General features: G+C 43.3%; 1 protein-coding gene across 12 annotated transcripts in view; it reads left to right on the forward strand.

Annotated features, from left to right (window-relative positions):
- Positions 1–27,641, forward strand: part of heph (polypyrimidine tract-binding protein 1 heph) — a 334,912-nt gene that overhangs the window by 233,393 nt on the left and 73,878 nt on the right. The window contains exon 1 of one of the 12 annotated variants that reach the window (XM_080276230.1): positions 8,684–9,191. The exons of the other annotated variants lie outside the window; for them this stretch is intronic. Within the exon in view, the coding sequence (XP_080132356.1) occupies positions 9,189–9,191 (3 nt within the window). The 5' untranslated portion in view covers positions 8,684–9,188. Of the gene's footprint in view, positions 1–8,683; positions 9,192–27,641 lie in introns of those variants that run through there. 12 annotated transcript variants of the gene reach the window in all.

The following is a 27,641-nucleotide window of genomic DNA, read 5'->3' on the forward strand; positions in this document are numbered from 1 at the left end:
TGTAGCTCCTACGTTGGCGGCACAACTAGGCTCGATAGAGGACCCGATCCATCCAGTCTGGAATTTAGAGGAAGATGAGACTGGAAATAAAGGAAGAGTGGTGGTGGTGCCGGGGAATGTTGACCAGGTGCAAGGGAAGGTAATTGCCCCGCTTCATTTTGCACTCTAGTGTTGAGGACGACTTTAATTTTGTCCACATGATTTTTTGTTCAGTATGTGCGATGGTTCTTCTTTTCCTTTTTCCTTTGTTGATGATGATGACGATGGTTGGTGGTGGTGGTGGTGCCTCCCGATTTTACTTTTTGTCGGTTTCCACATCGATCTATCTATTGCCGGACGCCTTAATCTCGTAAGGGGTGGCCACAAACAAATCTCTTATGTCGTCCTGTCCCCCTCCATTTCGCTGCCCTGCTTCCAGCTCACACACCCCTCTTTCATATACCTCTCCAGTCAATCCCTCCATCTCATCCTCGGCCTCCCCCTCCCTCTTCCTCCTCCCACCTCGCACACATACTCTCCTCGTTAGTCCCTCGCTGTCCATCTTCCCCACATGACCAAGCCACCTCAGTGTATTTCTCCTGACGCCTTGTGTCACATCCACACCACATCGCTCCTTCACTTCCTTATTGTTAGTTTGCCTCTCCTTGTAACTCCACGTGCTTGGGTCCAAGCTTCACTTCCATATGTTTGAGATGCTATCACAATACTATCGTGCAGTGACTTTTTTATTTTTATTTTATTTTTTTCCCCATGCTCACTTCCCTATTTCTTATCACTGCCTTCCAAGAACCAGCAGCTTTCCTTCCTTGTTGTACGGTACCCATTTAAGCACCTCACGCTCCAAACTTCCATCCTTACTCATCACACTACCCAAGTATTGAACTGCACTCACATTTTCAATTTCCTCATCATCCAACCTCACTGTACATTCAGTGACGTTATTTCTCCCGAAGACCATATCTTTACTCCTCCCTACATTCACCTTTTCTTACACACTCCCAAACCCATTCACCAAGCCTTGCCACGTTCACGACTTTTTTCCAGTATCGTTTATAAGAACATAAGAAGAGAGGATAACTGCAGTAGGCCGGTTGGCCCATGCTAGGCAGCTCCTAGAAGAGTAACTGAACTACTAGAATGAGATAAGGACAGCAAAGAAGAAGGCTTTCCCCCGCCCTCCAAACCCTCCAGCCGAAGCCGGCAGGAAAAAGTCAGAAAGAACACCACGCCGTATAGAAAAACTGGCGTGGACATTTTACAGGAAAGTGTGAAAGGAGAATAGAGACTATCATAGTGATGACTTCAGTTTTGTCCCAGAGTTGGTTAATTTAGTGCATTATCGTGTTTTGGATTAAATTATGCCCCCCCCCCCCTTTTTTGTTCATCGTTCTGTTCAAAACTTTAAATCTTGATCCTGATTTTGTTCATTTTCTCGTGTTAGGGATATTTCACCATAATTTCCCGTAGCGTCCTTAAAATTTGCCACGATTCCCCCCCCCTCCTCTCTTGAAAGGCAAGCTGCATACAACCGACTGGTAACTGCCATCGAAGACTGTATTCACTAGGGTCTGTCATGGTTGCCACCAGGTTACGGCAAAGAGGACACACGAGAAGTACCAAGTGAAAATTAGGATAGTTCCTGTTGACTCAGTGACTAGTCTCGGCGCGCGGCTCTGAGGTTGTTATTATCCTGCGCTGACAACCTGCCATTCAAAAGTGCGTCTGATTTCGTGTTTCATGAGACACATGTGACTCGTGTATAATAATATTCGTGTATAATATATTGATTGATAGAATTTTAATAGAAGAAAAGCTGGATTTAGAAAAGGTCGAGGTTGTAATGATCAGATTTTTATTGTAAGGCATCTATTGCAACAAGCTAATGAGATGAAAATACCACTTAGTATATGTTTTGTGGCTTTTGAAAAGGCGTTTGATAGTGTTTCACGTTGAGCTATGTTAAAAATTATGAGATTCTATGTTATACCAGACAAGTTTGTAAATATTATTAGAAGCCTGCATGAAGGTACTTTTTGTAAGGTAATTGTGGGTGGTTCTTTGAGTGATCCATTTGAAGTTAGGAGTGATTCAAGGAGGAGTTCCTTTGCCTTTGCTGTTTGTTTTGGTTATGGATTATATTATGACAAAGGTTGTAAGGAGGACCGGTGCAGGAATAAACTGGAAAGAAAGTAAGAGGCTGATGGATTTGGACTATGCTGATGATATTGTACTGATTTTCGGAAGTATTTACGAGATGCAGAGGGTGCTCGATTGTCTGGTGGAGGAAGGAGAAAAAGTGGGATTGGTAATAAATTGTGGAAATACTGAAATTATTAATATGAATGTGGAGAACCAAATCGATTGTGTAATTGGGAATTATGTGGTGAAGAATGTAGAAAACATTAATTATCTGGGAACCATTGTATCATCTAATGGATCATTAAACAATGAAATTGAGGATAGGATTAGACAGGCTTGGCGAGCTATTGGAATGTTGAAATCTGTTTGGAATAATAATATGCTTTCGGTACATACTAAAGTAAAAATTTACAAGTCCATGGTTAGACCAGTTTTCATTTGTGGGCTTGAGTCATGGAACAGTACAATTGCAACAGATCAGAATGTATTAGGGTTTGAGAATAAAATACTGAGAAGGATTCTTGGGGTAAAGTGGCAAGACAGAGTTACGAATGAAAGAGTAAGAGATATAACGAGTTGATGAATATGTGAGACTCGCTGGAAATGGTTGGGGCACATATATAGAAAAGAAGGCACGTTAATACAGGATGTGCCAGAGTGGACTGCTTGAGGAAGAAGAGGCAGAGGTAGGCTGAGGGAGACCTGGTTGAGGACAATGAAAAGAGAAGCAGGAGAGGAGTGTTGGTGGGACCTGACGGAGATGGCAAGAGATAAATATTGGTGGAGAGAGTTCATCGAGGCCCAATGCATCCCATGGGGTGCCACAGGAAATGATTGATTGATTGATAATAATATATTCGTGCATATTAATGTGATTCGTGTATAACGTGATACGAAATCGGACTCACTTTTGAGTGGTAGGTTGCCAGGGTACGATAATGCCAACCTTAGAGTCGTGCGCCGCGACTATAGTGATTAAATTTGGTATGGATGAATCAGACGACAAGCAACTATTGCAACTAACCAGTACTACAGTAGTGCAGTACGGAGGCACGCGCTTTAATAAGTACCGTTGTAGTTTACTCGAATTTGATCAAACGTTGCTTGTGATATGCATATTTTGATACTTCACTGTCCTATTCGTATGTGCATCGTTATATTTCGTGGTATGTTTTGTGTAAGCAAAAGTAGGTATGCCAGAAATCTAAAACTTTCGACTAGTGAATCGACCAGTGTACAATGCAGTAGTTTCCTTTATCAGTTTCGAGAATGGAAGTGTATGATTTACGGCAATAATAACGACGTATTTTTGTTCACGATGCCCTCTTCTGAGTGTTGGCATCATCTTTGATTCATTATTACACCAAGTCTGATAGTCTGTGCTGTAAAACCCCTGAATACTACATTGCGTTCCTGAGGGAAACTTTATTTACTTTGTTGTTTTTGGTTAAGCTAACATGAGCCTTACCATCTCCAGGAGTCGGTTTCACCATGAACCAAAGCGGATTGTGGTTCCTCACAAGACCAGTGTAAAGTTACGAAGGTGCTGACTGTTTATGTATATTTTGTATACTTCCAAGGAGTGTGGCGCTGCTTAGTGGTCGCCGCCAACAAGAGCAGCTTACGTTCCACCATGTTTTCGTATTCAATTAAATTTGCCTTTTGGCCCTCTCTGTGGGCTCATCTAAGCCGCTTTGGGGGCACAGGGGCTTGCGGGCGAGAGCTTAAGCCTCACTTAGGACGCCATCACTGGTACACACGTCTGACGAGGATGCTCTCCCGTCTCCATCCTACCTACTCTCATCTCACACTCCTCATAGTCGCTGTGATCTGGAAACAAGGTCCCTCGAGATTTGACTTTTCCACATCCCCCTTTTCGTTATTGCATCCTTGACCTGCCACGGGCTACTGTATATATTTTGCTCAGTCTTAGATTTGACAGTATTATCAGTGGCTTTATCCTGCTGAAAATAATGATGATTTTTATTAATGATTTGCGCGTTTGATCATACCACACTTGTTTTGCACGATGTCAGTTACATGACATTTTTTCTTTGTCATCGACAAGGTTGTCAGGTTGTTTTCACATCGTATTTTATACAGTTTAGTTTTATGCGTTTGTGTTTATAGCTAATGAGTATTTCATGCAAAGGATGATTTACACGTAACATGGCATTCCCGAATTTTTCATCCAGTTCATGAGGCTGTTCGAGTACCAATAACTGCATTAGGTGAAGGTTGGAATTTGGTTGTTGCTCTTGATATCAGAAGAGATTAATGTTACAGCTGCTAAACGTTTTAGGTGCGCATAAGAGTTGTTGCTGAGCCTTCCTGAGTATGTAATAGTTGCTGGAGTAGTTGCAGCTCAACAGGGAATGTGAACTTCGTCACTGCTTCTCAGTAACTGTCGTCCCCCGCATGAGACGTCTCATACTTTAAGGCTGGGTAGTTGGGGTGCCCCTCACACGTACTAAGGGAGAAGGGAAGTGGGTGTAAGCAGGAAAATGGAATTATTGTCCGGGTTATTCACACCAGCTGCTTGACTTATGCATTGCATCTTCGAAGTAATTGCTTAACAGAGCAATCAAGACTTTCAAGTGCTGATTACTAGTATAGAATTTTAACTTTAATTTTTGGAGGGTATTGAAGACAATGTTTTACGTCGAGGATTGTCGGCAGGAGTTTTAGGGAGAGGTAATGACTTGCCCTGGGCCATAGTCGAAACCCTTGACTTCCGGTTGCTGGGTTATGTTACGGCCGCTTGAGGTCTTGGGATCAGAGGGCAGGAGTCGGCTCTGTGACCCTGCGGGGAGCGACCGACCCCACCTCCGGGAGAGCCCACGGCAACCCCAGAAGTCATCCTGGGGTCGCGATCTTTCCCCTTGCTGAGACCTTCACCTGCCCTTGGACAAGCACATTCCCCAAGCCCCTATCTCATCCAGCGACCCAGGCTAACTATGTGCGTCTCTAGGGTCGTATTTCTAGTTGGCTTTCGGAATTCCCTTGAAGCCCATCACTTATATTAACTCCTCGGGTGACGTAATTTTACTTATTTTCTGTTACCTCCGGACGATTTTATTCAGTTTAGGGAAATAAGTACTAGAGCGAGGTGTTAAATATTGCCTTCAGCAACATCTTCACTACAAGAGATTGTAAGGTGAATAAAATCGCCGGGAGAAAGCATGAATTACAGACTTGGGACCAAAGAGGCGAATCCTTGATTATATATTAATGGTAGTGTCGATATTAAACAATATGCATAACTAGGAGTAAAGATGGAAATTATTAAGATGTCAACGAGAACACTGATGCCAGCCATAAGATGCCCTTTTGCCATTTTCTTTAGACCTAACATAACAGAATTGTGCGAGACAGAAACTACAGTAGGTCAGTGGATGGTTTTATCTGATCCACTTTTACAGTTATCTTACATTTTACCTTTTAAATCGTACTTTCGTCAGCTATATTCCTAAGGTGAGATAAATTTCGTATGTTTTTCTGCCCATAAGATATGATTCATCGAGAAAGAAGTGACGGACATGCCCTACTGTAAGAGTGAAGAAAATGATGTGGAATCGTAAAAGAACTTTTGTATCTACCACGGGATTTCAAGTAGTTGACTGTCCTACCATTCCAACAACGAAGATTTTTGTAATCATATCTTCCTTATCGTCTTTGGTGTGTTAATTGTGTAATTTAGCTGACACCCGTTTCATAGATGTTTTAACTCATTTAATTTGGTAACGTATTTTCATTTTACTTCTACTTATGGTGAACCTCCAGAGGCAGAGGGGTTATTGGGGATTGTATGTAGCTTCCCCATTTCGATGTCTAACAAAAGCTGAATACACTCGTCTGGTGTTAGCAGTAGTATAAATCAAAATGTCATAGGAATGAAGTTGTTGGAGTATATATGTATTGTTTGATAATAAAGCCAAACGAGAACCAAAACAAAGGATGCCCAAACATGATAATACTCTTGGTTTAATGTTAATTTATATTCTATAGTAATAAGGCCAGACGAGGCCGCGCACCAAGAAAGGGTAAGGTTGATAATGCTCCTCGAGCGGCAAGACCCCAAGGAGCGCCGTGCTGGAAATTGTAATCTGCCTTGCTCCTCCCACTAGCTACAAGTTTTATCGAAGTATCGAATTTAGAACAAGGAAGGCGGAACGGAAGTTGTTCTTGCCGTGTCTCGATGTTTGGTATGACTCCAGCGGTTACAAAGGCATGAGTTGGTGTATTGACGAGTACTGGTACTGCCAGAATTAGAATTAATATACAAAAAAATCCTCACCTTATCCTAGGGAGGAAATAAATGGTTGGTATGGCGATAGGAAGTAACGTCATCAGCTGGAGTGCCTGACGTGGTATTTCCGAGCATTCGAAGTGTTTACTCTTGTCCTCGAGCAGTTTACTTCTCAAGAACTGTCTCCAGTACATGAAAACATTGTCGACGACCCAGCAAATTGTTCTATTAATCTTGTGTGTCATTAGATAGACACAACGTCTTGCCAACGCTATCAGCAGGTTCCTTGGGGAGGGAGTCTGGTAATGTTTCTCACGCTCCTCTGGAAATTAAACTCGCTGCAGGCAGAGCTTCCTCGGAATGGTTTTCAGCATAATGGGACAGCAGCTTTTTGTACATTACATAAGCCGGTAGAGCTGCGTATTGAATGAAAAGTTCTACATACTGTGGGCATTCAGTGATGGGCGTGTTTCCTACACATTTCTGGACTGACACAGCATTCTCTGAAAAATTCATCCACATAGCCGATGGGCCTATATTAGAAACCTTTGCAATGTTTTCAATGGAAGTAGGCCTGTAACTTCATATTGAACTTGTAGTGGAGTACGTTCACCTTTTGATCTTCCCGTCGTAGTAACTACTGACTTTAAATGCTTCACCTAACAAAACTTTGAATGCTATATAAAATGTAGTTAATGTGAAGTCATTATATAAGCGGAAAACATAATGCATAAACATTTACATAATTGACTCATTAACTTGGGTGTTGAAGTGATGATTCTAAAAGTGGTTGGAGAGTTTGGATTTATACAGCTTGTTGATTTTCCCGAATTATAACTACGTAAGTTTTTGTAACCTTTAGTTACTCTTTTCATTTTCTTTGGATGATAGTTGTTTAGGTTGGTTGATCACGATTGTCGGAATCTGTATAAAAGTGCATGTATTGCAAATCAATTACCAAACCTTCCTTTTATTGTTCTTCCAGTTTGGTAACGGTAGTGGTGGTGGCCCACCTGTAATGGAATGGTATTTGTCTAAGTGAATTGGTTAATGTAATACTTGGAAGGGGAAGAGAACGGAAAGAAAATGGAAGTAGTGAAACAACAATATTCTGTCCAGTGTATTGGGGTGCCTAAAGAAAAGTTGACTTGCACGAATGTTATTTTCTTTCAATCTTGGCGGTTAGTACACAGCACTTTACAGATCTCACGGTAACTGAGAGTAACTTTATGTGCTGTTGATAGAATTACCAAAAAACTGGGAATACCCAAGTGCCATTTGTATTAAAATAAAATATTTTTAGTACTATCCGTCGTGACTTTTTAGAAGTTGGTGATAGTGACCAGTTAGGCTGAAGTTACAAGTAGGTTTACAAACTTGTCAAGGCCACAAGTTGATTACGGAGTTGAGTACGTCTGTAGCGTGAGACTCTTAAAGGACAGGTGAGACGCACGTGTTGGGACAACAGTAGAATTGGTGGAGTGGTAGTGGTGGTGTTGGTGATGAATGTTGTGCCGTGGTGAAGTAAGGTGAGGTAAACCTGGGCTGTGGAGTCGAGGAGACCCCAGGGATGAGTGAGGTGGCTGTGAGGAGGGTGTGTGCAGTGCGCGTGCGGCAGGTGAGGGAACCTGCCCCCCACCCTCCCACCTACCCTCACACACCCCTCTTCCAAATCTACCTCCCTCCCTCCATCACCACCACCACTTACCTCCCTGTCCCCATTACTGTAAAATTTCATTTTGATGTGATCCGACTCGATTTAGATGACATCAGGAAGTATTTGGTTGTAGTTAAAACAGCTGAGAGTAGTTGGAGGTCGACATTGTACAGAATCAAGTCACTGTAGCTTAAAGGAAGGATGATGCATTTGGAGAAAATGTTGGTAATGTTGTAGATGTGTTGTGGGAGTGTGGGGAGAAGGTGGGTGCAGGTAGTGAGGCGGGGGAGGCGCGGGGGGACACAGGTAAGCCGGCCGTCCTGGACCCCGGCGCATGCGTCCCCCCCACCCCCGAGTGATACACCACACACTTCTTCATGCCTGAATTTTTCTGTCCATACTATCACTTATTTCTGTATTGGAATAAATGTAGACAAGACTACGGAGTATTATGGTGAAGTTTGACTGATGATGAAGTATGTTGTTAGGAAGGTGAAGGTGTAGATTATGTGTTAAGAGTGGGACGGTGGCGGCATGTGGCATGGGTGGGGGAGCGGCCCCGCCTCCCTACGGTGTGCGGCGAGCGGGCGGTGGTGGGAACTCCAGAGTTAGTCGTGTGCACGCCGCTGGCCGCGCTGTGCTCTCTCTCTGTGTCTCGCTATCCACACTACCTCACTCACACACCCGGACCTCACACCTTTACGTCACCGTCACCTTCACTGTTGCTGCTACTGCTGCTGCTCTCCTTGTAACTGTTGCTACTGCTGCTGCTGCTGCTGACATCACCGCTGCTTCACAACGCCACCAACATACACTACACACACCATCAGCAGCCACGGCGCAACCTGACTCCCAGCAACCAAACATATCCTCTACTGCCTTATCCTCTCCTAGTTCTACGACTGGTGCTGATCCCTGCCAAGTACCCTATCAGCAGCTGGGTGTGTCCTCGTCACGCCCTCACGCCCCGAGCGCCCACCGCCGCACTCCACGCCACCAAATTCCTCGCGAGACGCACCTCCCACCACCACCAAAATTTTCACGGCAGCTGAACAACCCACGCCCATCTTCTCCTACCTCCCACCTCCTCCTCATACCTTCTACCACCAGCCCGCCAATCTGGAAGTCACACACTTCGACGTCATGGTAAGTTAAACTCGCAGCTGCCGTGCGCTGTTCCACATATGCTGCACCCTCCATGTTGCACCATATCCTCGACTACACTACACTAGTTTCGTGTGTGACGAGCTTAGCAAAGTAGTCAGAGAAGCAAAATCGTATTGCTGAAATTTTGAAGTGCGTCCGTTTAAGCGTTTAGTTAATATTTGTTTTGCCAAAAGAATTGTCCTTGTGGTAGTATGCAAATGTTTTGAAGCTAGCAAATAAAAACGGAAAACAAAGTAGTTAAACAATACCAATTCTTCGGCATTACCACTTTCACGAGTTACCTCCCAATAACGCTTTATAATTGTGCATACTGTTTGATAAAGCTGGTTGTTTAATTAGAGCTAACCTATAAATTAAATTTGTGTGGTAATTTAATTCATAGCAGCATAGTTATTTTGATAAACTAGTGCCGGGATGTAAAGAAATTATATACATTGTAAGTTAGTCTCCAGTGCCCATAAATTTTGTAAATATGAATATTTAACATTATTTTTGGAACGTACGAATAATAGCAGTCAAATAGTTCTGGAAAGTATCAGTGGTGGTTGAAAATATTGTCTGAGTACTTCAAGGAATTAAACTAGTTCCTTTTGCTTTTTGTGGATGTTTACATGTTTACATCGCAAGTAAATCACATGGGAGAAGCAGCCTATGGAACTCTGAAAATGTATATAATTAAACAAGTGCCTCTACTCGTGTCACAGGGACTGAACACTGTGTATAATATAGTTAAAACTGAAGATGCCATTGCGCCCCTTTAATACGATGGAGTAACAACATACAAGAAACTGATGTCATTAAAGTATGATAATTATCAGTAGTGTGTTAATAAAGTAGCCCACCCGGTACTATTGGTCGAAGTAGATACAGTACTGCACTCTATTAGTGTCAAGTATTAAGTCATGCAAAAAAAAAAAAATCATTGCCATTTTTGCTTGTGCGGGGGTTCAGCGTTGTAGCGAAAAACTAAAATGTACAGTCGGTTATCGCAACGCTGAACGGTGCACGTGATGTGAATTAACACTCAGGGTTCAAAAGTTTTCTGAACAATAAATGTCTCAATTTAGTGACCAGTATTACTACACTGATGTACGAGCTTTTTATGTTCACTTGTTCACCGTTCTCTGTGGTGGCATCGATAGAGAAACATCAACTGCACGTGAGCTCCTCCCCCCACCACCTCCCTGAACCCCCATTGGTCCTAAGAAGTTGGGTGTTCTTTACTAAGAAACTTTGAACACGTGTGGCGTAACTTGAAAATGCCTCTTTCTCCCCACGCTTGTATCGCACTGTGGCTGTTTGGACGCTGACGATGAGCACATAGGTGGTAGTTGCTTCCAGGCGAATGGAGATATCTTGGCAGAGAGCCAGTATTAAGCGACTCATCCCATCATGCCAGAGTGAGTGGTTTTCCCTTTAACGAGTGGGATTGGTATTTCATTTTGAACTGTGTTAGAATGCCTCGTATTTCCGTGGGGTATTGGCAGCCTTATTCCATTTACTGTAGATACAGATTGGGCTTATTTAAAGGCAATCATACACGGTTGGTTGGGGGAGAAGCAAGTAAATTTATGGCTGATGATACCGGATAGGAGTAAGGAGAAGAGCGTTGATTATTGGTAGGAAGTAATTTACTTTCAGCAAGTCAGCATCATGGTTTTGAACAACAGAGGTTATGGGAAGATGGACGAGAAGATGCTAAAATGAGTTGGTCAGATGACTTTGCGTATATGATTGCTTGTTGATAACAGGTGGAGGGGAACGGGTTACTGAAGGTCAGCATGAAGGGTAGGTTGTGGGTTGGGTGAGGGTGGGAGTGAGCAAGTGAGGGACTGTGGTTCCTGTCAGGATATCATCCAGGCCACCTTTGCATTAGTTTGTTTTATCCATTGTAATAATTAGACATAACATTACCAGGTCCAGTGCTTGCTGTGTCCAGGCTGAGCACAATTAGGCTATACTACCTAGGCTTTGAGTTTAGGTATAACACCTAAGTCTTGAAGCCACACACATTTTTTCTTTTATGCGGGGTCCAGTAGCTTTGTTAAGGCTTCTGTTACAAATGAATGATAGAAGACAACAGATATGTGAAACTTGCAAATGTGTATTTACCTAAAGCATGTGGCGTCAGTTTTTCCTTTTGGCAGCTTAGTGGATACTTTATTTTTCGGCGTTTGTATTGCACCAGTAAGGTTGAAGAACACATTTCTGTCTTTATTTATTTTATTTTTTTAATATATTTTCTTCAGTGTCGCAGTTTCTGGCGCTTCTGTTGCGATTTGAGTGTATTTACACTTGTCATTTTTTATTTTAGTTTTTATACTTGTATACGCATTATGCACCTGCATTGTTCTTAGGTGGAGTGATAGAATGGATTGACTTCATATCTTTTTGGTTTTGTTTGTTTACGGATACAAAATGAAAGTTGTAGCCTTCTCCCCCACTGGACAAGTCGCGCGGCGTGTGGAGTCAGCAAGTGGACAGTAAGTTGCGAGTGTAGCGAGGCCTGGCCCAGGACTCGTACTTTAGACCTGTGGTGTAATTGAGTATCGGTAGCGTGGTTGGTTCATGATGTATGGCTATATATTGTAGAAGGAGAGAGTGCTGTGGCGGTGTGTGGCCCAGGGTGGAGCGAGGGGCAGACGCAGCCATTGATCGTGGGGGCCCAACAAGTGTTCCCCTGGCGAACTGGCGGCCTCCCCGCTTTGCCGCACTACACCGCCACCCTGCCGCAGTGCCGCCCGCACCTACCTCACCTCCTCCACTGTACTCGTTATTATGTCACAATTATGCTGTTAACTGTCACATTCCTTACCCAGTGCCGCGTACTTCTCTGACGGGATGATACAATAATTGGTGTTGTAAGTCAACTCCCGAGCTCTGCGCACCCCCGCACACTTGCCATTAAGCACTTGCTGCCCACCTGCCAGCGACTCACCCTTGACACTGGCACTTGAATCTGTCCGCTACCACACGCTCACCATGCCCATTGCTCCATCAACTTCTGGTCAGGCATCTCCCGCACCACAATTTTGTTTCTCTGCCCTCTGCCCTCTTCTCTCTCTCTCTATATATATACAGTACACACACACACACACACACACACACACACACACACACACACACGCACGCATGCACGCGCGCGTATGATCACCGTTGTAAGACTAGAATTATTCGTCCGTTAGTTTATGAGAATAAGTGTTCATGTTTCGTGTGCAAATGATGTACGGTGGCTCGTCCATTGTAAAAAGAAAAACAAAAAATGGTAACATTCATTTAGGCAAGTGTTGTGGAACGTTGGCAGCCAAGAAATGGTCTCTTGCCTCTAAGCATTCCTCAGCGCGCCTCTTGCCCCGCCCACCTACGCAAAGGTGGTACGTCCGTAACAGTGTTGATATTGTCGGTATATCATTACACTGTGGTAATTGATAAAATTAATGTATTTAATATTAACATGATGGTTTAAAATCATGTAGAAATTTGTCACATTTCAGCTGTACTGGCTGGGGTTGTTATGTAACTTAAGCAGAAGTAGGTAGAAGCGAGATATCCTTGTACTCTGAAGTGACGTCACGTGCAGTGTGAGTAGGCTTACACAGAACTGTACTTGTGTTTGTGTGTAGAGAGTTGGTGTGCTTGCCTGTCCCGGCTCATAGTAGTGGTGTTGGTGGACTGGAGGGTCACGTGGTGCTGGCTGCTGTTTGTAGTGCTACGCGGCAACCCCTCCTCCCCCTACCCCCTCCCCTCGCCAGCCCAGGTCCCTCTTTGTCCTCCCGCTTCTTGCTACACACCTCAGGCACCGAGAGGCAGTGTCACTTATTTTCTCTGTGTTGGACTGTCAGCCTAGTCATCCTGCACACCATGGTCTAGGTCGTACTATTGCTAATATTTCTCGCATTTCGTAAGTCTTGGCGTAGTCTGTAATTGAACGTGTACGGATATCAGATTTCGTTTGTAGCCATTTTCCATTTTAGTGTTCGTATCTTAGTACAAACTGTGTGAAGGTATTTCCATCTGATTGTGGTCACTACGTTAATGAACGCTGTTTGGGATTTGAGTGCATCTGTAAAATGAATGGTCAGGGTGAGGGGTATGGGTAAGTGAAGGAAGGGTAGCTGGTGGTGCAGCAGCTGGGGAGTGTCAACATGAGGCTGACCTGGCGGATCAATGACTGCGCCAGTTGGCTCTAGGATCCCGCACATGACTACACGCCCACCTCAGTCCGTGTCCACAGCCACCTGTCTGGTCACCACCTGCTTCCTGCGCCTAGGGCCTCCACATGGGACACTGTCAAATACTCCTTTCGAGCTTTGGTCCGGATGGCATAGCTGTCGAACACGGTAATGTGCATACAGCTTTGCAGTCTTCTGAGACGAGAAAATGTTGCTGTACCATAATTAAAAGTATAAATTTACTACGTGCACCCTCAGAACGAAGCACGGAGGTAGATGTTCACAGAAACTAAAAGGGTGCTTGCTGTTGATCACTAAGGCAATTATCAGTAAATTTTACTTTTCCATTTTGTGCCTCGTTATGTCATTTTATATTTTCTGATATTGCATTACGATATATTATTTAAATACGTGCCATATTCAAGAGAACATATTTTTCAGAATTCGAGCCGTTATAGAAATGTATTCAGTTTGAAACTTGTTTTTCATAATTTCTGCCGGTTTATATTTAAACTTGTTTATGTAGATCTCGTGCGACTCCGGACAGATATGTGCTGGTTGTTAGCCAAGTAGCTTTGAAGACTTTCAAGACCAAGTCTGTATTAAAGTACGATTATGGTGTATATAAGGCCAGTTCGAAAGGGGGAGGATTTTTCTTGACGCTGTTAGTGTTGCTGAAATCGGTTAAGTTTTGTGAATAGTTTCCCTGTTTCGTTGTATGTTCAGTAGATAAGTGACCTCATAACTCGATGAGTTAGAGACAGTGGATATTGCCTGTGAGCATATTATATATATATATATATATATATATATATCATATATATATCATATATATATCATATATATATGTATATATATCATATATATATGTATATATATCATATATATACATATATATATATGATATATATACATATATATATATGATATATATATATATATATATATGATATATATATATATATATATGATATATATACATATATATATATGATATATATATATATATATATATGATATATATACATATATATATATATATATATATATATATGATATATATACATATGTATGATATATATACATATATATATGATATATATACATATATATATGATATATATACATATATATATGATATATATACATATATATATGATATATATACATATATATATATATATATATATATATATATATATATATATATATATATATATATATATATATATATATATATATATATATATATATATATACATATATATATATATATATATATATATATACATACATATACACCGTATGTATATATAATATGTATACCGTATATATATATATATATATATATATATATATATATATATATATATATATATATATATATATATATATATATTAGTTGCAATATATATATATATATATATATATATATATATATATATATATATATATATATATATATATTAGTTGCATTTCATTCCAGTGCTGGAATGCTAGGGGATGGTCGAGGCCATGGTAATATCAGATAATTTGCGTAGCGAAGTCTGTTCATGATCTCCATGTTAATAAACCCCATTCGAAGACTGTAAACTGGGTAGTTTTGTGAAGGGATATTGAGGGTTCTTTACTAGACAAAGAAGAATCTCTGGTATAAGATGCACTGAAGCTACGATGATAACAGATGTCTTTCTGTAGTGCCTTGAAGAGCAGTTACAGAGCCTGAAGTTATTTTTGCATTTCCCCCCCTTAAGCCTGTAATGTTGAATATACAGTATAGCAGCACAAGCTAAAATTAAGGGTCAGCCGTAAATGATAAGCTCATTTTAATGACAGAGTCGGTCGAGGTCGTCTGCTATCAGAGTGGACGCGGGTTCGAATCCCGGCTGGGGCAGGAAAGTTTAAGTGATTTGAATTTCGTTAAAAAAGACTTCATCTATCTGGAGACCCGCCGACATGTCTTAGAAACATTCTCGCTAGTACGAGTACACCAGTCGTATGTTTGACAGCTTTCAGTGTGGAGTGTGGTGTTAGCGCCTACTTTGTGACATGTGGAGATGAATGGTAGGAGGCTGCTGACCTTAGTTCGTGTCCACACATGTGCTTGAACAAGTGCTGGCAACATGTAATACAATGAGGGCGAGTCGACATGTGTACTCGAACTTATGTTGGCAACATGTGTGGGAACATGTTTGTAGTAGTATTCGGACAGATGTATGCAAACATGTTTCAGTGCAGCTTCGAACACTAGCAGCAGAGGCGATGGGATAAGTGTGTCCATACCAGGCAGCTGAGACTTCATCATGATGTTGCCAACATGATCTGGACGCTGCTGTTCCCAGTATGTTTGGAGCGTGTTCGTTACTGTGTTGCTTACATGTTGCCAACACTTGTTTGAGCACACGTTTGGACGCGCATTAACGAACACGGTCCAAACATGTTGGGAACAGCAGCGTCCGGATCATGTTGACAACATCATGATCAAGTTTCAGCAGCCTGGCATGGACACATTTATTCCATCGCCTCTGCTGTCAGTGTTCGAAGCTGCATCGAAACAAGTTTGCATACATCCGTCCAAATACTGCTGCAAACATGTTCCCGAACATGTTGCCTGCCGTGTTGCCAACATATGTTCGAGAGCACGTGTGGAATCGCCGTAAGGGAACGGGCTTCCCGTGGCCAGAGCCGGACACATTAAAAGTGCATTTACATCAACATTAAAGATTACGTTTGATGATGCAAATGCCTTTTTGTGAAACGGGGCAGAACACGTTCCGGTCCTTTATATCTTTAAGGTGCCATGTTGGGTAGTCAAAATAGTGAGTGGATTTATATGAGAGCCCGTGTTTATATTCTAATCTAATCAGTATTAAACGTCTCCTGTCCATATTGAAACACACCATTCATTGTTTAGTGTTGTGACATGTTCCAGGACGTGCATCATGTGTAATGAACGTTTAAAGGTTATTTTTATTAGAATCGTAATGTTTAGAATATTTTAAGACAACTCCCGTAACTAAACTTGTTTTTTTTGACACATTGGTTGCTTAAGACCCACCATGTATGGAAATAATCTGCCCAAACAAGTAATACATAATTTCTTAATGCATACAAGGGACGCCTCGTCATATGAATAGAACTGCCTAATAGAAGTAGTCAGACTACTTACTTTCTTGATGGTATTAAGTTAATCTAGTATCAACGTGATAGTGATGGGAGTGGTCACGTCAAGACGTGCTTCCCGAACATGATTCACATTGTATGATGGAGTGGGCAGATTGTTCGGGGTTGGAAAAGTTATTCCTACAATCGGCAACGTTATTAGGGAGATGAAACAGTTTGGACCCAGCTTGGACCCTCTTCAGGTCGAGTCAAAACTTTTCTCCACAGTAAACATTTCCAACAATTCCTCCATTTGAACAAATCACAGCACTGACATCAGCACCCTTTTTTTTTAGGATTGTGAGCTGTTATGTTACGCAGCCAGCCAATCCATCCGGAAGGCATTGGTTGGCTTGGTGGGTGAGGGTGCGGCTGGCTGGCCCGGCTTGACTGCTGGCTGGTGAGTCCCCCTTGCTAGGGTTGTGACTGGTTCCTCTCTCTGCCAGGTTACTGCCTTAGCTTGCCCAATGTACAAAAGTTTTTTCAAATCTTAAGACCTTTTTTTTTTGGGGGGGGGGATGATGTTACACTTATTCAGTGCATTGGGAAAGTTGGAAGATTAGTAAAATCCACCAGTCAAAAATAATATGACGGCAGTTTTTAAGATTTTTAAAGGTAAAGCAAAAACTCAGGTTAGTGTGAGATAAGTTTGATGGGTTGCTAGAATGCCACGAATCTCAGCCACTCCAACATGTCATATACGCCAACGCTCTGTTGCCAAGAGCGTATCGGTATCTAACACTCAATTTATGGTTTACTACATCTTTATGCCTTAGTGCCCAGGCTGTTGTTTTTTTTGTTTTTGTTTTTTTCCCAGTTGATATTTTGTAGGATTATTCCAGTGGCCCCAGGTTTTGTAAACCGAATTATTAAGTTGAGGTATTAGCATATCGTAACGCCTTGCCTTTTAGCAAAGCCCCAACTCTGATGCTAGACTGCCTGCCTTCATCATTTTGCCAGTATGGTTGTTTGAGGTAGCTTCACTTCTGCTTGGAAAACCTGTGATACTTTTCGTGTGGCAGATTGCGAGGATTGAGGAATTGGGGGGGTCCAAAAGAGTTTATTCTATGTACGTTTCATGTTCTTAAAAAAAAAAAAAAACGTTGTGGTCTTAAGATTCCTTACCATTCTTCCAGAAGAAAAGTACTGAAGTTCTTATTTCAGCAGACGAGCCGGCAGGTAGAGAGGAGTCGTGGTGAAAGCATGCATAGCCTGCAGCTGGCCAAGCCTGTCCTCAGCACCCGCTGCGGTCACTCACCAGTTGCAGACGAGCGGGATTTTTTTTTTTTCCCCCCACTAGGATGTCTGTAGGAGAGGGGGGGAGGGGATATTTATTTTATGTCCATCTAGATGGTTGGTCGTGATATTCGTAATCCACCCAAGGAAGCATCTCATTCTGGCAACAGTGTAATTAAACAAGTAGTGTACCGTGCAAACTATTCAGACTGCTGTGTGGTCAACAGAGAAGTTTGGAGCGTCGTGGAATGCTAAGAAATGGCGGGAGGGATGAAGAACCTAGATTTGGGGGGGATGAGTGAGAGGGGGACATTCTCTCACGTCTGACCTTACCTTGGGCATTGTAACTCTCCGCCCGCCGTCTTCTCTTTCATACAGACTAACAGTGCACAAAGTTGACTGTAACCTGTTTTATGTGTGGGTGCTTATACTAACGTTTGTGCTTTCTTTACAGGTAAGGCGATGATCCACTTGGAGGTTGGGGTGACGTAAGTAGTACCTAAACGTTTTGGGGTTGTGGTGCAGCCTGAGGTGAGCGAGATGGAATACGATATGAAACGTGAGAGTTCCCGCCCACCCTCCTGCCCTTCTGCCGCAGAGCCACGTCCACCAGTCTCCAATGACTGGCCACTACCCTCCTTTTCTGTTTATTTGGACATTGCTTGCTGTGGAGCAGAGCCATGTCCTCCATTCTCCACTTATTGCCCACGCTGTTCCTGTTTTGTTGTAGTGGAAATTGCTAATTCTAGAGCTCGATTTCCGTACCTTTGAAAGGATAGTTTATGTGAACATTGGTGTACGGAATACAAACGAGTGTCATTTGTTTCATGCCGCCTTGAATTCGCGATTGATACGGGACCAAGTGGAGGGAAGTTTAACGAAAGTATGGGGCATTACTAAATCGGTATGCAGTTTTTAGTACTAATCTGTTTAAGTAACTAGAGAGGCATTCAGTGGAGCGCATCTCTGCGACAAGGGCAACGTAATTTACAAACCTCTCTTCATAATGGGTTAGGTTTTTTCATCATTGATTGGGTTTCGCAAAGTGTTTTGCGGGTCCAGAATCTGTAATACGATCCGGATCGGTCCCAAAAGTTAATCAGTTGTTCCTTGGGAGATGGACTATCTACCCACCAAATTTGGTCCAAATCTGTCTTGTAGTTTTGAGCAATCCTGCTAACAGACATACTAACAAACATCGGTGCTAAAAGTTAATCGAGTGTTCCCTGGGGCATGGGCTATCTACTCACCAAATTTGATGCAAATCTCTCTTTAGTTTTTTGAGTGATCATGCTAACAAACAAGCAGGGATGATAACACACTTTGTCGGAGAAAGTATCCTAATAATCATCGTCATCACCAAAGGATGTGGTGAGTTAAGGTCCAGAAAGCAAGATGAAGGGATAATTTCCCAGCAAAATTGGCCAGACATTCATTCATTCACGATTCAACTCCCTTGAAATCTTGCTGTACCTCACAGTCCCATTCTATACTTGTAGGAACTTTGTTGACATAAGCATTGATTTGTACCACTGGTAGAGACCTGCTGAACAGTGGACGACAACCATGTATGTTTGGTTAGAATATATAAGAATTCATTTGAATCAGTGGGTAAAATGGGGTTGGTCATGATGTCTGCCAGTTGAGATGGGCTGACTTAAAAAAGGGGGCCATTTTTGCGTTGATTTAGTCTTCGTAGCACCTTTGCGTACCGATGCATTGTTCGTGTTAGTGATATTCTCAATGCAGTGTTAATATTTAAAATTTACTTCGTTAATATAAATATCAGAAGAATATATTAACGTAGTTGCCATCAGTATTCGCTTCATCCCCAGGGTTTCAAAACAGAGCAAGGTTTACAACCCGACTGATACGTGATTGGTTGTTTTAGCAAGAAGTCATTTGGTTCTGGCATGATTTTAATGCGATGTACAGTAGCCGTTAGCCGAAAGTGTTCCATATCCAGGGTGAAATAGCCAAAGAGAGGTGTCGGAGAGCACCTAAGCTGACGGGAATACTAGCATAGTGTAGTGACGGATGCACGGGCGATGGCCAGGATATCCGCTCACCACCACAGCCATACACACAGCTCCTCTGTCTCTGCCACGTCGCCCGCCTGGTGATAGTCTTTTTTAAAGAGGATTCGGTTTATCATAAGGCTTCCTGGCCTTTGTACGTGATAGAAACTTCTTATTCAATGAGTGTGAGGAAAGTTGATGTTTTGTCGAGAAACTTGAATAGAATGAGTTGAATTTGTTTGGATTTAGATGGGTAATGGGAGAGCACAACATAAAGACGGCCGTAAAATCAATCAAATGTTAAAATTGAAGACTGGATGGTTATAGTCGAATCGGAGCTTTCTTGATATATTTGCAGTTTAAAACGAATACATATTGTCTGGAGAGTGGAAGTGGTAGCTTATTGTATATCCATCAAGACAGTGATATTAGGAAAGTATTAATGCATGCATTACCCAAGACTGACACAAAAACATTACGGAAACGACTAATTTCACACACATAAGGGAAAGAGGGGAGCGCGGGCCACTAGTAGTACTAGCAGCAGCAGCGGTGGCGGTCGCCATTTCTCCATCCATTCATTGTGGGTGTAGCGGGGAGACAGACAGCTGTTGTTGCCATGTGCTGCCAAGGTTTGCTGGCGAGCTCTTGCCTTCTGGCTGACAGAGGTGCTGATCCGGCATTCAGCCAACCTCTTTGATTCACGGGGGATGTTGGTGTGAGGGCAGGAGAGAGGAGAAAGTAGTTTTTATGTGTGTGTGGGTGGGTGTGTGAGTAAAATACTGTCTGTATGCTTGTTTGTGTTTAGCAGGTGCGTTGAGCAAGGAACGTGTCTTGTTTGAACAGTGTGTGTGGGTGGGTGGGTAGGTGAGTAAAATACTGTCAGTATGCATGTTTGTGTTAAGCAGGTGCCTTGAACATAGAACGTGAATTGTTAGAACAGTGTGTGTGTGTGTGTGTGTGTGTGTGTGTGTGTGTGTGTGTGTGTGTGTGTGTGTGTGTGTGGAAAATACTGTCGGTATACATGTTTGTGTTGAGTAGCTGCGTTGAGTATAGAACGTGTATGTGTGTGTGTGTGTGTGTGGAAAATACTGTCGGTATGCATGTTTGTGATGAGCAGGTGCGTTCAACATAGAACTTGTTTTGTTTGAACTGTGTGTGTGTGTGTGTGTGTGTGTGTGTGTGTGTGTGTGTGTGTGTGTGTGTGTGTGTGTGGCGGGGGAGGGGGGGGGTGGCAGGAGGTGACGGTCACACTGTTGCTGGAGCCGGCTGTGAGTAATTTGACGTTTCCGCGCCCCCGGGCCCCCTCTGCCTCTTCACCACAGCTACCATTTCCCCTGCCACCACCGTCACCGCCATAACTTCCACAGTCACCGTCAATACCTTTACAGTCACCATCACTATCTCCACCACAGTCATCTCCACTAACCATAGTCTCCCTGTCTTCTCGTCACTGCCACCACCTTCACTGTCATTCATTGTTCTCATAGCCATTACATTCATCGTCACTATCCCTCACCGTCACTGCTTGCACAGTCACAGTCTTTACCATCATGTTACTACCATCACCTTCAGTGTCACTAAGTACTGCCACCTTCACTCGCTACCGTCATTGCCATTACTTCCATCCTTAGGCTCATCATCACAGCCATCATTTCCTGATTACCTTCACGATCACTTTATTTCCCTCACCCAGTCACTGCCTTCACGACTATCCATGCCTTCCATCATTACCTCCACCACTGTCACCGCCTTCACCATCACTCCTACCTTCGCCACCACTTACGCTTCATCACTCACCACCTCCATCAGTGTCACAACCCTCACCACCCCTGCTTTTGTCACCAAGCGAGTTAGGGCCATACCCATTGCTCCTACCATAACCATCACACTAGGGCCATCACGTCCACTATTGTCCTACCACCACTATCTCTTGCCACCACCATCACTGCAATAACCCACAAACAACGCTACCACCCCACATCGTCTACCACCGTCATCCACCAGTCCTCGTCTACTTGCCTTCATTACCACTATCATCATTATCTACCAGTCCTCGCCGGCATCATCATCATCATCGTGGACTTCTCATCATTATTTTTAAGATCGACTTACCCTCGACGACACACCTGCACTCCCTCAGAACCTGTTTTCCTGGCCATGCGAGTACATAACCCCAACTCAGTCTCGGAAGCAGGGTTAAGGACAGTATCCCCCTCCTATCTCTCTCTCTCTCTCTCTCTCTCTCTAGTTCTGTAATTTCCTGTCTGTAGCAGTTTTTTTTTTTTAATTATTATTATTATATTTTTTTTTTAATGATTGCTTTTCTGTTCCTTCAGTTCGTCACACTCAGCAGTTTCTTCATTTCCTTGCCCTCGTGTTGTAGTTTTCCCTTTTACTAATGTACAGTTATCCCAGCCTCATGTGTCATCAAAGGCACGGCTCTCACCTCTCCCCCTTTAACATTTTTCCCTCCTCTCCCTGCGCTTTCTTTTATGGTGCAGTCGTGTCTTCTCGCTCTTAGTTTTCACAGTCCTCTGTCTCTCTTAATGGGCGCTCCTTCCCTGGCCGCAGGCAAGTCATTAAATTATCGTCATGGAGGAGTATTCTTTAAAACCAAGAGGAGTGGAGTCGGGAAACTGGTGGAGGGTGAAGGAATTGGGAGATGTGGTGAAGACTGATGGCAAGAATAAAGGCAGTGAACAAGGCGGCAGGTTTTGTCTTTAGTGTGAATTTTTCGGTCTGAACAATACAGTTAAAGTATGCCACAGCTTTATATCGTACGGTGAAGTTGTTTTACAGTAACAATCGCCTTTCTCATATTAGCATATTAAGATTTGGATTTCTCTTGATATTTGAGTGTTACATTGTTAAGAACGAAGGTACAAGGCTTAGCCTTAAGCATGGATGAGAGACCTTGCAGTAGTGCAAGTATGAGTCTTGTAATCACATGGAGATCAATAATTTTACCAGTGGAACCCCTAATCTTAGTCGTGTGTACGGCTGCGAGATATGTTAATGCAGGTATGTGTATTTGAAGAAGGACCGGTCGTATTAAAGTTGGATTCCTCATGATTATTGAGTATTTGGTAATCATATTAGGATGTCCGTAATTTTATCAGTGATACCCCCAGACTTAGCTATGTGTATGGCTAGAGAGGCCTTTAAATAGCGCAGGTATGTGAGGAAGGGCCTGTACCAGCCGGGGCACCAAGGTCGTGAGAAGAGGGTAGGTTGCGGAACTGGTCCTGTGAGTGAAGGGGATGGAGGGGACGCCTTCCATTCCTGCCTCTCCCAACCCTCCCAGCTCCCTCCACCCTTTTAACTCTCCACCGTAGCCTCGCCGTATCACAGCACGACCAGCCAGCCAGCCGGTGTGGGTGGTCGCTACTAAGAGTTGGATGGCTATTTGGGCAAGAGTTGAAGAAAAACGTAGCCCCTCGTGCAGTATCTTTGAATGAAGTAAGAGAATTGGTTATCTGCCCATTGCTAGTTTATCGATTAATATACCTCGGTTACATAACGAGTTCAGACGCGTGAAAAACTGACCAGTTGGCAACCTGCGCTGCGACCCGATGCCGGTATGGAGCGTCGCTAGGGAGGGAGGGGAGACAGCGTTGTTGGCGGGGGAGGCGGCGATGGGGTGAGCCTTGCGTGACGAGGGGGCGTTGCCTCTACGGTTCACTACCAGGCCCCTTTGGAAGACGTTCTCCTCCAACTTGTCATCTCGTGCCGCTTCCCATTCTCAACCACCATCGTTTATTTTTAGACTCTTCCTACCTAGTTTTGCAGCTCTTGCTTTATTTTTGTTTTATTATTGCTTATTTGCTGTCTTTATCGTATTTCTTGCTGCTTCCGCTGGTGAAGCACTTGCTTCTTGTATTGGTAGTTTCTTACTCCATACTTGTGCAGTTGTCAGTTTAACGTATTTGCGATCTGTCATAAAAATTGCAAATGTTTCACCAGATTACTTGACAGTTCACACGTAATGTAACTATGAAGTGTGGCATGAATCTGCTGCAATTACTTTGTAACGCCTGTGTGCAAGAATCGGATAGGTGGGTCAGTAATGGAATGATCGGCGTGCAGTGGACATTCTTTGGACGCGTGTGTTTGTGCGGTTGGTGGTTAGTTGGTCGGCGGTGAATGGCTTCCGTTGTGTGTGTGTGTGTGTGTGTGTGTGTGTGTGTGTGTGTGTGTGTGTGTGTGTGTGTGTGTGTGTGTGTTGTGCCTGGTATGGTGAGGCCTGGGCTATGTTGTGGTGGACGCTGCCAGATTGCGGTTGAGCGTGTGGGACCGATGACAATGACCTCGTGTTCTGTACAACAGATGGCGCTCCCTCCACACAGATGACGCCGCTTCACTCCACTACTCGCTACACCACTTCCCTATAATGTATTCTACCTCTTAGACTGTTCTTACTGCGCTCTTCCTCATTTCCCTCTCCCTCTTTGCTGTACTTCCACATTTCTGAATCACTCTGGCGTACTCGCCACACTGGTCCTCCCCATAATGTATTCTTCCTCTTACTGTTCTTCCTACTGTAGTCTTCCTTTTGACACTGCTCTTCCCCATAATGCATTCTTTTATTAGCATTGTTCCCTCTGCCGCCCTATTTTTTTTTATAACATAGTTTCACTGCTACGGTCGCCATAGTACCCTTTCTCATAACTTTTCTTCCTCTGGTACTGTTGCCCATACTGCACTCTTCCTAATATTCTCCATCTTCACGTTACATTCTTCACGTGGCCTCTGCAGTACTCCACCCCCTATGCTCTACTTCTGTAATTTTCATATTAATATACATTTACTACACTCTCTTCCGTTTGTAACTGTCTGTACTCTTGTGTAATGTATTATAAAGGTATTGTATTCTTCCACCAGCACTTTTCTTAAACTTGTCTTATTATCCATTTACTGTGCTATACTACATGTTATATGCTTGGTATCGAATTATAATATTCTCAGTTTTGTACTTAAACCACATTAATGACTCTTCCTCGGCTGTACTGCACCTCTTTTGAAGTCGATACGCAGATAGGTATTTTATTTAGTTAAGTCATATATGTGTAGTGTTGCAGTAGTGTCCTGTAAACGGGGATCACTGTTTAATTACCATGCGTAGTTTTGTCAGTAACTGTTGCTAGTGTAAATCGTGTTAATAGGGATTATTTACTTGTCTATTCAGTAGTCCTGCCATAACTCTTGCTTTGCTTTGCAAATAGGGGTGGGTATTACATGCGCCTTGTATTATCATCATCATCAATTTTGTTGCACTCTGGTCATGGGCTCAACAACCCGTTCCCTAAACCCCAGCTGTCCCGCCCTCTACGTACCACACACCTCACCATGTCACCACTTATCACATGTACATTATGTGGTCTTTATGTCTTTACTTCTTTTGGTATTGGAAGTTTCGTGCAAGCCGGGGTCATCATTTGATTGTATTCTTAAATAATGCGAAGTCTTGTCTGTCAGTAACCCTTTTGATGCTGTAACAGTCCCACCCAGAGCGACCTTGAGTTGCTGCCAAACGCCCGCCAGCGCATTCAGGAGTTGCTTTATTCCAAGTGAAGGAGTGTTGGCCAACCTTATAACTCCTAGAGCGTAACACAGGTCTTAGTGGGCGTTCTTAACCCTTTCAGCAGGTTGATCTGTCGTGTTAGGATTTTCTTTTTGGCTAATCATTGGTTTTGTTCAGTTTGGGGGAGATCACGTGGCGAAGGATATGAAATCTTCGTAAACTTCAGTACAGTGAATTTTCCTGATACGTTACTCAGCTACCGTACTGCCGGAGGCTTTTGTGTAGCTAAAAACTCGCCCCTCATTCACTGAAATGGAAGAAGGCGCCAGAGAGGCTTCCTGGAGGGAGGGAGGGAGAGAGAGAGAGGCTGTGTGTGTGTGTGTGTGTGTGTGTGTGTGTGTGTGTGTGTGTGTGTGTGTGTGTGTGTGTGTGCGCGCGTGCGTGCGTGTGTGTATGTGTGTTTCCCGGAACTAAATTACTCCAACAGAATGTGTATGAAGGAAAGTTTTGGCAGCAGTGTAATGTGTAAGGAAGGTAACATTGTACTTGTGCGACGTCATGCTCAGATAGTTTGCGGTGGTGCTTTAAAGTTCGTTGGTCTGGTCAGTGGTGGAGAGCCAGCTGTTCAACGTAACCTCAGCCATTTACTTTTTAACTTCCGGCTCCACGCGCTCCAACGCCAACGCCTAGCTTCCCTCCTCTCCTTCTCAGAGCTAGAGCCCCTTCCCCCATGTCTTGAGAATATTCACTTCTCGATCTCCTCTTTAATCATATCACATTCCATACTCTCTCATTAAACTACATCCCTCATTACAATGGCAGAACGTAGCTTCTTCCCTGAGCTAGAGCGCCTTTCCCCCATGTCTTGGCTTTCTCCGCTTCGAACTCTTATCTCGGTAATATGCTATTCACACATATGCAGTAAAGTGCATCCATCATTTCAGCGCCAGCGCTTAGCTCCCCTCCTTTCTTCATGCATCAGGATTTTCCACTTGTCTTTTTTTTTATCACATTTCTCATTCTTTATTCTTACATTAATTAAAAGTTCAATACAACCTTCGTAGTTCACAGCTTTCTACATGGTTATATATTCCGTCATCTGCAGTGGAGTGAGATGGTGGGCGAGACGAACGCCTCGAGACTGTCAGTGAGAAAGTCGTTGGAGAAATCGTACAGGAGGTTGGTTGTGTTAGATGACTGGTCGCTTTGGCCATGTGAGTGGTATAATGGATTTGGCAGGCCAGAGTGTGGTGGTTAAGAATCACGTTGGCTAAGGTTGCGGCATGTTTTGCTGGTGGTTGTTTTTAGCTGAAGCTACTTCTGGCCACTGTAGAGGAAGCAGTGTTGGCAGTTTAAGTTTAGAGTGAAGGCGGTGGCTGTGTTGTTTTAGTTGGTTTTAAATGCGGCGGTTGTTGCTTTGGCAGTAAAATTTAAAACGAAGGCTGTCATTGTGCTGCTTTGTTAATGGCTTTGAAGTGTGGAGTAGTGGTGGAGGGTGGAGGAGGATGTGATGGTGAAAGAGCCGAGAGTGGGTCAAGTTCAAGGCTTGTCGGACCAGGGGCAGCAGCCGTTGCCACCACCAGTTCTATGACCTCCTTTTGTACCTCACCCGGATGAGGCTGGGAGCGCCACTACTCGCTTCGTCTTTATATATCGTATGTTAAACTTGCGCCGGGTCTTAAAACTTGGGGCATTTCAACAAAGGAAGTGTATGGGAGTGTCTTAAACATTTCATTACATTTACCCATTACATGTTTGTTAGTAGAAAAGGTGTTGACAGCGAAAAGTTAATGTATCAGGCAAGAAGTGATAATCGTGACAGCATAAGGGTGTTGGCACGGTTACGCATTCTGCTTTATTGACTTTGAGCAGCTTTCCTATTCGTTTCACGTGGTGGCCATTGTGAATAGCCTGGGTTGAAGAACTCTGGAGTGTGTGTATGGGGCCTGGTGTAGAATAGTGTTGTATTCTAAGTGGCTTTCGGGATTTAGCACCTCTTCTTCAAGCAGTCTGTTTTTACTTATTGCACACCTATATCCTCTTGTGACTAACACAATTGTCACATTAAAGTGATGTAATCAGCATACTACAAGTTATTCAAGTAGGCCACGTAAATAGCTAAGAATGAGGTGCTGCTAAGCGTCCAGTGCTACCTCCAATACGGCCGACTAGCAGTAGTATGAAGTGGTGGCGACGTGGATGGCGATGTAGCTATCAAAGAACGATAACATGTAGTAGGCTGAAAAGTGTCTAAAGAAGTGGTGCTACGAAGCCTCCAGTGCCAATTTGAATGCAGGCCACTGGCAGAAGTTGGAAA

Source organism: Coenobita brevimanus, chromosome 64 (assembly GCF_032717465.1).
Source record: "Coenobita brevimanus isolate Jiangsu-jjx chromosome 64, ASM3271746v2, whole genome shotgun sequence".
Taxonomy (NCBI): Eukaryota; Metazoa; Arthropoda; class Malacostraca; order Decapoda; family Coenobitidae; genus Coenobita; species Coenobita brevimanus.